The sequence below is a fragment of the Mya arenaria genome, chromosome 17 (genome assembly GCF_026914265.1).
Source record: "Mya arenaria isolate MELC-2E11 chromosome 17, ASM2691426v1".
NCBI lineage: Eukaryota > Metazoa > Mollusca > Bivalvia > Myida > Myidae > Mya > Mya arenaria.
In genome coordinates this window covers 19,394,186-19,406,458 of record NC_069138.1, presented here as the reverse complement: position 1 = coordinate 19,406,458, position 12,273 = coordinate 19,394,186, and the positions used below count along the sequence as shown (strand labels likewise).

The following is a 12,273-nucleotide window of genomic DNA, read 5'->3' as shown; positions in this document are numbered from 1 at the left end:
CGACTTTACTTCAACTGGAAAGACAGGACCAATGAACAAGATAAAAGTTCCCGAGCTTCTCATGGTCATTAATTGACACAAAATCAAGTCACATTTAAACATGAATAAATGAATCGTTCGAATAATTATTAATTTCACAAATGCTAAACTGAAGATTTGAAAATTGTGGGTACGATGTTCATTTTATCCCGTCACACATGATCCACGAGGAGTTATAATCCTATACCGCAGATATAATAAATACATACTCTGTGCAAAAGTGGGTGGGGAAGGTCAAAAATTAAGAAAAGTTCAAAAGTTCATGTTTTATTTAGTTTTTAGGACCGATCTGTTTTTGAAGTAAAGCATTCATTCTTGGTAGCGTGTTTTGGGGAAGTAAGGAGGTGAACACTTTTAAATATATAGATATATAGGTTTCATTTTACATTACTAAATATATTACCTTTCGATGCTGAAAGAATACATTTTAATATTATTACATATGAAACAGAAACGGTTACTTTAAAAAAAGTTCCTCCACTGACGGTCAATAACTTTATAAAAGTTTATCTTTTAATATTTTAATTTATATTTTGACTACAAATGGGTAGATTTACGCAAATTCTTTAGAAAATAAAAGCCATCGTTTTAAATAAAATATATATCTCTTATAATGCATGATTAAATGGGTACGTTACATTATTTTGCGCCAAGTAAAGGCGTTTGTTATTTTGAATGAATTTTAGAAGTGTTTTGCTTTGTGTTACAAGTTGAATCTGTAAGAGTGCAGCTTTAACATTGTCAACAAATTTTGTATCAAGTATTTGCAGCATGATTAGTAAAATTAATCAAATTGTGAATATAATTGTCTTTTTATAATGCCCATATTTTATCATAACATACATATAAGCACAAACATTTATTTCCTAGCTTCTGCATTTTTGTATAAACGTCAAAAATAGCAACACATTTTTTTGTATGCAAATTTTTCCGCAACTGTGTGTTTTTATACTTGATAAAGTTCAATGGACGACTTAAATCGACAAAGATAATTATTTGAACGGTCTTTTGTTCCCTTCATGTGTTCAAAATAATGTGATTTGCATTAAATTAAACAGTCTGATAAAGATCAATTGTCAAGTAGTATTGTACTAAAGAACCATTTCACTAATGTAAATTTATGATGTTGATATCACTTTATTTATGTGTACGAGCGTGCTCTAAAGAGAGTCGGTAAAAAAATACATCAATAAAAGCAAACTTTACGTTAGAATGATAAAACGCCATCAAAATGCTCCTTAGGTTATATTTTCTAAAATGATACAAACAAATATTATTTTGCCAAAAAGCGTCAGTATTTTTTATTGACATTTGAATGCGTCTATGGTGTGTCTGTACGTTTGTGCATCTGGTTCTGTGTCATTTGGGCTTTGGGGTTATTTTTGAATGTTTGCCTACTGGGCTTGTCAATGTCTTTCTCATTGTATTTTTGCTATTGCAAAAGAAATTGGTCTGGATTGTTGAACTTCTGCTCGGATGCGTAACTGACAGTTGCTGGATTGTGATTTCAACACACGCATTTTAAAAACAAATTTGTAAGAGCGTTGCCAAAATAAAATAAGCGAGTCCCTTTAAGAAGTGCATGCACGGTGAAACGAGGTCAAAAACTTTGGTACAAACATTTACTAATGAAGATGATATTATGTGTGGATGTATAATTACAGGAGTTTAAGAAGGACGGTGACGGTAAGAGTCTGTTCGATTGGCCTACTTCCGTGGCAGTAAGCTCTGACCACAGCACCATATACATCACTGACAAGGTAAACTACACGGTAACTGCCCTCACCCAGGATGGCTGTGTTCTCGGTGTTGTAGATATAGAAGTACTTTTACCTTTCGAATCAGGTATAACTGTGGACTCTGCAGGTCGAGTTTACGTGTGTGGTTTCGACAATGTTTTTCTGGTGTCCATTGAGACAGGCACCGTCACGCCGCTGCTGGGGATTACGGACGGTATAAGGCATCCAATATGTGTGGCGGTCTGTGATAAAACACAGTGTCTGTACGTGTCATCACTGGACAGCAATGTAATTCAAGTGTTCGAAATGCACAACACACTACGGCGTAAAATATAAGGTAATATGAGACTTAGACGTTGCAAAAAGTGTTTCTATTTAAAAAAAATACAAAGAATAAATCAAGTTATAATGATTGTTGTCCTTTACATCATATGCAAATAAACTTTTACTTGTAAAAAATCATTTAACTTTAAAAAAAAAACATTCGAGTGCAATGACGTGGGAAAGGAGCACCATGTGAATAAACCATACAACTTATATAAAAATGTTAATAGCAATGTATGTGTCTGTCTTTGAACTCAAAACGAATGTTGTATTTGATATCTTTGTATTATGAACACCGGTGTTGTTCCTTTAAGACTTATGCATCTGCATACCAAGGTATGGGCCAAACGTTTGTGTGTTTCTACAATATAGTGCTTTATTCGTGTAATAATATTTTTTTGCAAATTTAAATGAGATCCTTCAAATTCTGCTCTCTTTTTGCATATATATTGTTCCGCTCGACTGTAAAAAAAGTCGGAGTATCGTCACAGCTTTGGTAGGGACGACGAAATAACCGTGGTCTTATGTTTTTTAGACAATTGCCCAGAAGCCATTTAAGTATCAGCTACTTTTACTAGTTCTTCATATAAATTCACATATATATACATGCTCAATCTGGGGACCACTCGGGGATCGGGGGGTACTTTTTATTTCAATACTGGAGAAAAATAGTAATGAAATACGCCCGAAATGCACCACTTCGGACTAGAGATTGTTAAAATTTTCTTGGGGGAGTACCCCCCCCCCCTACCAACACTTCAGACCAAATAAAATTCGGTTCTGAGGGAGAGGCGCATGTCAAATGGTTACGCCCCTAAGTTACGCCCCCTCTAACGTCGAATCCTGGAACCGCCCATGGGTACATTAGTTTATAAGTTTTCCTTCTTGGTAAAATGAGATATACAGACGAGCGCTGGTATTCGATAGCAGCTCATTTTATAAACATAATTAACTACACGTCTGTATAAAAGTATATATGTAAACGAATACATATATGTTATATATCGATAATACATATAATATGCGCCATAAAATGGTTCTCAAATTTTTTGGATGAAACTTTGATAATGAATATGTACATCTGTATATTTTGAATGATGTATGATTGTATACTTTTGTATTATTTTTAAATGATTGTATTCTTCTATATTATTTTGAATGATAACGTACTCTGTTTATTTGGAATGAATATGTTCCTCTGTAAAGTTTTGAATGATAGTATACTTCTGTATACTGCTCTAAAATTGTGATAAATGATAATACACATCTGTATAATTTGAACGATAATATACTTATCTATAATGATGTATGATAATAAACATATGTATACTGTTGTATGATAATGTACATCTGTATACTGTTGTATGATAATGTACATCTGTATACTGTTTATGATAATGTATATATGTATACTGTTGTTTGATAATGTTTATTTGCATACTGTTGTATGATAATGCACATAATGTGCATTTGTATGATAATGTGCATTTGTATAATAGTGTATGATAATGTGCATCTTTATACTTTTGTATGATAATAAAGATATGTATAATGTTGTATAACAATGTTATTTAGTATACAATCATGTATCATAATTACGTACATATGTATATGTAAGAGTATGCATGTATGCTATGTGTGTATGATAAAGAATGAAGTGTGCTCCATAAATTGTTGTTTAATCGAGTCTTGAGTTTGCAGCAACAATGATGTGAGCGTCCGGACGCCACTTTTTCCAATGAAATTAAACGTTGAGGCAGTGATGATTAAAATACTTACTTGTGCTAATGAATATTCCTATTTAAGTCAGTGCAGAAAAACTACCCCCCCCCCCTATATAGCCAGGTCAGTCAACAGTCAGCTTCGCTCTGCAATAGTGTGATCTCCTTGACGAGCCAAAACTGAACGTTTGAACGCATAATTTTAGTCAAAATCACACGAAATACGTAACGGAATTGATTACAGCACCGTACAGGGAAATTTGGAATTTGCCGTTATTATTCTTGCATACCGAATAAGCACGCACTAGCGAGTCGGAAGTGTCCATGCAAACCAGGAAATATACTACGATCTTACACTGAAACAAACAATTATTCTCTATATATAACAGACTTCAGTTAAGAAATAATTTACACAAGAGGCCCATGAGGGCCTGTGCTCTACTGGCTTGCCTAATTTGGTCACTTTATGTATCAAGATCGTAAGACATTTGTAAGCAAATGAAGTTAAATATACAAATACTAAAATCATTTTGTGAAACATAAAAAGTCCGCCTCGCGCATCCCGGAATCTTATCCCGGTCTCTGGAGTGTTATCAACTAGCTATCACTCAAAATATGTTAATAACAGATGAATCAACTATTTTGTGTAAAAGGCTACTTGACCTCAATATCAATAGGGGTCATCTACTAGACATGATCAACATATTTCAACCTACGCACAAAGGTTTATGATTCCTGACCGGAGTTCTCTAGATACGGACAGATATGGCTGATTAAAGAAAGGAACCGACATCTCATAGATATCAATGTAAAAGTTTGGTAAACATTGGATAATAACCTAAGGTGCAATTGTGTTCTCGAAAGGAAGCGAGCTCTTATGGATATCTAGTTACTGTACAAGTTTGGTCAACATCGGATAATAAATGAAGAGTTTATCGTGTTTATAAGCTCATTTTTTGCATTTTTACTACTAGTATTCCTAGGTCCATAATCCTGGCATGAATGGACGAGTCTGGCTGGTTTTCGAAAGGAACCGTCCTTTCATCGGATAACAAATTAAGTTTTACAGTGTTCACGAGGAAAATTATGATAATTTTGTAAATTTTAAAGGGCCATAATCCAGTCATTCATAGACGTATCTGGCTGGTTTCCAAATAAAATCCAGCTCTTATGGATATTGTGCTACTGCGCAAGTTTAGCAAACTTCGAATTATAAATGAAGCTCTCATGTATATCTAGCTCATGTATAAGTCTGGTAAACATTGGATATACATTAATACTACAATGTATCTTCTGCAAAAGGTAAATTATAGCAGTTTTGCCAATTTTAAAAGGCCATAATCCCGTCATGCATGGACAGATCTGGCTCGTTTATCTTACGGATATCTAGTCTGTATAAGTTTTCAGACAATAAATGAATACTTGATCGCGTTCACAGGCAATTGTTTACTGACCCGCGGACTTTAGGGCTGATGGGCGGCGAACGCCATCGCTCAAGGTCTTCTGGCCTACAGCCAGAAGAGCTAAAAACTGTTGAATTAATTTGGCGTGAAAAAATGTAACAAACAAACATCGGTAGCTACTTTTATTTCATGATTATGATTTCACTAGCAAATTTATGTTCAAGATGTTCTTTATTACTAAGTAATATTTAACACGATTCTTAAAAAAACTTTTTCTTCTTCTCAATTCAATTTAAAAACTGGGGAGTCTCTATTTGTTTCCATTATTAATTTAATCTTAAAAGCAAAGATTGAACTGTTTATAATTAGGTTACATGATATATGCTAGTTACACATATTAAGAGTAACTATGGCAATACGGAAGTACTTGAACGGTTAAGACATCAAGATGTTACGGTGTTGTAACCGAATCAAGTCCTATCTGGTGTTTGAACTGACATCTATAACGGATGGCATGTCAAGGTCTGAATTGGTGTTTTTCTTAAGAACTACATTTAGTCCAAATCTATTGATGATATTGTTGATAAATAAATGTGAAAGAGTGATACCCTGTACGAGTTGGTTGAAATCTTAAACATCCATATACTTCTAATTAACAATTTACTTGTAATAGCAATAAAAACTTATTTTTATACTCCCTCCCGATTGCAGAATAATAATATTATTATACAAATTTATCTTATTGAAATAATTCATGTTATTTTATATTGAATACGTTCCTTTTATTAAAAGTTCTGGAATAAGTTCTACATAACAAGCAAAGCAATGAAGAAAAATTCAAACTAATGTATAGTGTAAGCATACAACCAGAATATGAAAGTACCACAGCACAATACACAAGTCCAATATAAGTCTTGAATGTAAGTCTCTTTTGCTTAATTGACAAACATGGATGATGTAAAATCAGCGTAGTCATACGCATCAGGTATCACCCGGCCAGTTCTGTCCACAAACGGTTTCATTCTTCCAATGCAGTAGTCCGCTTGTTCTCTTGTCAGGTTCTGAAATGATATAGCATTTATAACACCCTTATCAAATAATAAATAATTGATAGCACCCTTAAAAAATATAATAATTCATAACACCCTTTGGAAATACTTTTAAGTGTTTGACTTCAAATGAACCCATTTCTTCATAAATGTCTGAGAACCAGTGGTATATATAAGAAATAAGATCCCAGGTTTCATAAAACTTTATATAAATTGATGTTTAAGATATTTTGTCATAAGTCTTATTTCACTGGTTTACGCAAAGAAGGCGAATCGCCATCCAAAACAGTTGTTAAAACAGTCAAGCTGTGAGAGTGCAGCTTTAAAGGGACATTTCTAAACATTTATATTGTCAAAAGCAACAAGTAGTCTTAATTCTATGCAAACTTTGTTTGGTCTAGGGATTAAAGAAAGATTTGCACCACTCCCCCAAAGAAAATGTTTAAAATTTATAAAAGTTTGGCATACAGCATATAACTCCTGTGATGTGATGAAGGGTTTATCGCCTGATGTTAGAGCCCGGAAAGCTTGTTCAACCTCCGAGCTCGACTGCACGTTCTCTGTCTCTCGACTGATCATGAACGCCATGTACTCTTGCAGCGACACGTGACCATCCCTGAAAAAGGCAACATATTTTAGTTTTTTAGTGACAATCAGCACCAATAATATACAAACACACCATAAACCACACTGTGGTTCATAAATATTGACAATTCCACCTTCATTCAGCTTAGTAAGTAATTTACAAAGTTAAATGAGATTGAAATTGAGAAGTGGGTCATTTTTATTTTTCGTATTTCTGAACACCTATAGTAATACCAACACATTATTTACTCAAATGCATAAACAAACAATCTAGTAAATACCTATTTGGATCAACCATGTCCAAGATGGCTTGGAACTCTGGGTCAACTTGTCCTTCTTCCACAACAGGTAAATCATAACCAAGAGCTCGGAGGCAAGATTTAAACTCCTGGTGATACAGCTTGCCAGACTTGTCCTTGTCAAAGTGCCTGCAAAATCACATAAACATAAGTATTATATTTCTTCAGATGATCAGGTCAATGGTAATGAGGTCAGGTCTATGGTGATAAGGTCAGGTAAAAGCGGTCAGTTCAATAGTGATGAAGTTAAGTCCATGCAAACATTTGACAAGGTTAAATAAATATGTTAGGTGCAGTTAATTAACACCAAAGACAACTTTCCAATTTAGTTACACAAATTATCAGAAAAAATAAGTATTTCATCCCAAAAAATGTTCATAAGCCTTAAGAACAACTTGAAACATCCGATTAGAACATTCTTCAGAATACATCATCAATTTTCTTGGCTAACTCAGCTAATCTAACCCTTAACTTACTTGAACATCATGCTAAACTCCCGGAGTGCGTCTTCTGACACTCCACTCCTGTTCCTGGCCTGGATCTGCTGGTCAAGGTTGTGCTGCATCCTCATGCCCAGTTGGTCCAGCTGATCCCACTGCTGGGCAAGACCTACTGTACTGTGTTCTGTGTACCTGGATAATATAGAAGTCGTAAAATTTCAGTTAACAGATATAAATTGGTGTTAAACCTACTTGTGTACCAAAACACAATCATAAACTCCACCAAAACAATAATAACAGGTTGAGTTTAATTATGCTTTATTCTTATGTCAGTGGAAGATGAAACATGCTGCTGCATACTGATAAGACAATTTGTGTATCCACGTACTAAGCATATTTCTAAAACTAATCCCACCTGTTGTCCAAGATAAGTCTCTCTTCCATGGCAGCTCCTAGGTCTTCAATACGCTTCAGTTGTCCCTTCTGAGAGCAAACCTCAACAGCCTTTTTCTGCAATCAAAAACATCAATTACACAGTTGAGGAATATAAAGAAATAATACCAGGCCGATAACAGCTTCTAAATATCAAAACAAATGATATGAGTATAATAGTTATTAATGTTTATGGTCCGAATTCAGATGATTTAGAATTTATACAAACTTTAGAAGAACATATTGACCTCTACAAGGATAAAACTCTTTTAATAGGTGGTGATTTCAATACTGTTTTAGACCCTAAAATAGATAAACTTAATGGTAACATAACAATGCATAAAAATTGCAAGAGACAGCTTAGCATGATACTAGAAAGATATGATATGTGTGATTATGGCCTGTCAAAAATAAAGAGAAACAGAGGTACACCTGGCACTCTAATAGCAAACAAACAATTTTTCGGAGACTTGATTACTTTTTGGCATCAAATGAACTCTTCAATAAAGTTATCGCATGCAAAATAAAACCTGGTTTTAAATCTTTTAAATTGAATAGCTCAATCCTTGCAGATAACAATTTTCAAAAAATAATCAAGCAATGAATTACAGAGATTGTAGACTTTAATAGAAAATCAAATCCGAATATCCTATGGGGAATTATTTAAGGCTGCATCTGTAATGAATCTATAAAGTATTCAAGCAATAAAAAGAAAACAAAAATAGAACATGAAAAAGAAATTCTGAAAAACATAACTGAAACTGAACAAGAACTTATGGAATCGAACAACGTTAAAATATCGGATAAACTTAATCAAGAAAAACTCAATATAATTAATGAAGAAAAAATAAAAGGTATATTACTACGGTCTAAAGCAGAATGGATAGGTTTTGAAAAGAACACAAAATATTTGTTGTTGTTTATCAATCATGGAAGCTTCCTGTAAAGTTTCATTGAATTTGGCCAAGTAGTTTCAGAGGAGATGAGATGTTTTTTTAAGCAAATGTTGACGTGTGGACGGACGAACGAGATGTTTTTTTAAGAAAATGTTGACGTTTGGACGGACGAACAAAGAAAGATTACAAAAGCTCACATTGAGCACTCCGTGCTCTGGTGAATGTCATTTATAATTGTTAGCATGAATGAACATTTGGGCAATACAAACAGAAACCAGAAACAAAAAACCGTCTAACCGCTTACCATTTTCAAACAGAAGCTATTTTCTATATCTAAATTAAAACAGAACAAGAGATGATTGTCAAACATTATGCCCCCCCCCCCCCCCCTGAGCGCCAAATTGTCAGGATTATTTTGACAATTGAAATGAAATAAGCATGGACCGAAATGACAGCTAATTTGTCATTGACATTGGATGCCTTTGAGGCAGTTTTAAGATTATCACCATTTAAAGTGTGATGATAGTAGGTACAGTTTTGAATCATGTTTAGATGATGACTGATATTTGCAGATAAAAATGTATCCTCTTTACAGCAGGGAATAGGTAAATATGACAGCATTTTAATGATAAATTTGAGATATGACCATGACCTTCGACCTCAAAATCCGTAAGAGTCATCACTTGTTTACCCAAAACCTAAATGTCAAGTGTGAGGGCCATGGGTATAGGCATTGTCAAGTTATCACACAGGCATGTTTTTTGGGGTCAAGGTCACTGGAACCTTGACCTTTGACCATCTGACCCCTAAAATCAAAAGGGGTAATCAGGCCAAACCTCCAAGTCAAGTTTGAGGGCCATGGGTGCAGACATTGTCAAGTTATCACTCAAACAACATTTTCGCATTCATAGTCACTGTGACCTTGACCTTTGACCCCTAAAATCAAAAGGGGTCATCTACTGGTCAGGCCCAGCTTCCATGACAAGTATATGACCATAGGTCCAGGCATTGTTGAGATATGACTGGGAAATGCTTTGTTAACTTTTTCGCATTAAAGGTACTGTGAACTTGACATTTAGCACGATGACACCCAAAATTTATAGAGTTCATCTATTGGTCAGGCCCAACCTTAATGTCAAGTTTGATGACTATAGGTCCAGGAATTGTTGAGTTTGCCTTCAAGGTCACTGTGACCTTGCCTTTGACAGGATGACCCCTTAAATCAATAGGGATCATCTACTGGTCATGCCCAACCTTTAAGCCAAGTTTGAGGGCCATTGGTGCGGGCATTTTCAAATTATCACATGGACAACCTTTTATCATTCAAGGTCACTGTGACCCTGAAATTGACCCGATGACCCCTAAAATTAATAGGGGTCATTTCCTAGTCAGGCCCAGCCTCCATGTCAAGTAAAATACCCTTAGGTCGAGGCATTGTTAAGTTATCACTCATTAAAAGCATTAAAATCCTTTAACCATTAAAGGTCAGTGTCCTTGACGTTTGACCAGATGACCCTTAAATTCAAGTGGGGTCATATACTGGTCAAGCCAAACCTCCAAGTCAAGATTGAGGGCCATTGGTACAGTCATTGCCGAGTTTTTACTCGGACAACCTTTTATCATTCAAGGGCAATTTGACCTTGACCTTTGACCCCCAAAATCAATACGGGTCATTTACTGGTCAAGCCCAACCTCGAAGTCAAGTTTGAGGGCCATGGGTTCAGGCATTGTTGAGTTATCACTCAGACAACCTTTTATAATTAAAGCTCACTGTGACCTTGACCTTGAACCCGGTGACCCCTAAAATCAACAGGGATCATCTACTGGTCAGACCCAGCCTCCATATCAAGTTTGATGACCATAAGTCTGGGCGTTGTTGGGTTATCGCTAGGACTAGCTTTAAATCAATAGGGGTCATCTACTGGTCAGGCCCAACCTTCATGTCAAGTTTGATGACCATACGTACAGGAATTGTTGACTTATCACTCGGACAAGCTTTGGTCGACCGACGGACCGACCGACGGACCGACATGTGCAAAGCAATATACCCCTCTTCTTCAAAGGGGGGCATAAAAATAATAAAAAATAAACACAAAACATAAACCTTATCAACTAAACATGAATTTCAAAATAATTAACACTCCTAGAATAGATCATTGACTCTTCTAGAATAAATGATTAACCCTTCTAGAATAAATCATTAACGGTATAACACTTCTAGAAAAAGTCATTGACTCTTCTAGAATAAATTTTTAGCCCTTCTAGAATAAATCATTAGCCCTTCTAGAATAAATAAACAATTCTTCTAGAATAAATTAGTAACGGTATAACACTTCTAGAATAGATCATTGACCCTTCTAGAATAAATCATTGACTCTTCTAGAATAAATCAATAACTCTTCTAGAATAAATCATTAAATCTTCTAGAATAAATAATTAACCCTCATGTACTTCTAAACTCAACTAATGATTATCTGATGTCTTTAAAAAAAACCTCTTACTTTATAAAAAAATAATCTCCAAACCTCTTTTCCAACTAAAACCCTCTAGGTGCTCTTGAAAACTTACAATGATGATGAAAAGCATCTCCATACCTTTGTGGCTTCCAACTGATCTTCGAGCGTTCCCGAACCTTCCATCATTGCAGGCCTGTTAAAACATTAATTAAATAATGTAAACTGTGAATAGCAGATAGCAAAATTGAAAAAAAAAATGAAATTAAACAAAACTTATGACAGTGTTAAAAAATACATGAAACATCAGATTCAATAAACTGAATTCTTCAATTCATCAGATATCAAAGTTTCAAAAAACTTCAAGGATCAGATATTTGAAATTGACAAATCTTCAGATTTTAGATATTTCAATTAACATACAAAATTTACTAACTATACTGGTTAATTATTAGTGCTATGAATGTTTTGCATTTCTTTGATGAATATCATTTTGGTCATATGAATTTGTCATTAGTAGTAATTACAACAATTCAACAAAGCCAATAGCATTGTTACGGCCATCATCAAAAAGAAAGTGGAATTTGTACTACAAGAGCAACTTTATACACATGTAATACTGGATCTGCTGGAAACTATCATGTCCAATGCCATTTTCTAAGAACAATTGCAGCTATCAAATCACAGCTATGCAATTTGAACTACATGATATCTGGGGAAACATCATGTTGAAAACATCTTGTAATAGTACTGCTGACAGGCAATATCCAATTCAATTTCACCTATGTCATAAAAAGTCATACAAAGCTTGTCTTTCAAAGTAAACATTTGTATTTCAATATTCTTGTTTTTAATCTCTGGATGAATTCAATAGTAAATATGTTTAGGTTTTT

General features: G+C 34.6%; 2 protein-coding genes across 4 annotated transcripts in view; one reads left to right on the top strand and one right to left on the bottom strand.

The window, feature by feature from the left end:
* The window catches only part of LOC128224789 (uncharacterized), a 59,964-nt gene extending 56,215 nt beyond the window's left edge, over window positions 1–3,749 (top strand). For all 3 annotated transcript variants that reach the window (XM_052934841.1, XM_052934840.1, XM_052934839.1), the window contains one exon: window positions 1,704–3,749. In XM_052934841.1, coding sequence (XP_052790801.1) covers window positions 1,704–2,114 — 411 coding nt within the window. In that variant the 3' untranslated portion in view covers window positions 2,115–3,749. The remainder of the gene's footprint in view (window positions 1–1,703) is intronic.
* Window positions 3,750–6,161: 2,412 nt separating this feature from the next.
* LOC128223244 (spectrin alpha chain, non-erythrocytic 1-like) lies at window positions 6,162–11,622 on the bottom strand. Its single transcript, XM_052932535.1, has 6 exons — window positions 11,522–11,622; window positions 8,015–8,109; window positions 7,636–7,791; window positions 7,142–7,288; window positions 6,744–6,891; window positions 6,162–6,287 (listed from the first exon to the last, which is right to left on the bottom strand). Exons 1-6 carry the CDS (start codon window positions 11,567–11,569, stop codon window positions 6,162–6,164), a joined length of 720 nt encoding a protein of 239 aa, XP_052788495.1. The 5' UTR covers window positions 11,570–11,622.
* Window positions 11,623–12,273: the final 651 nt, after the last annotated feature.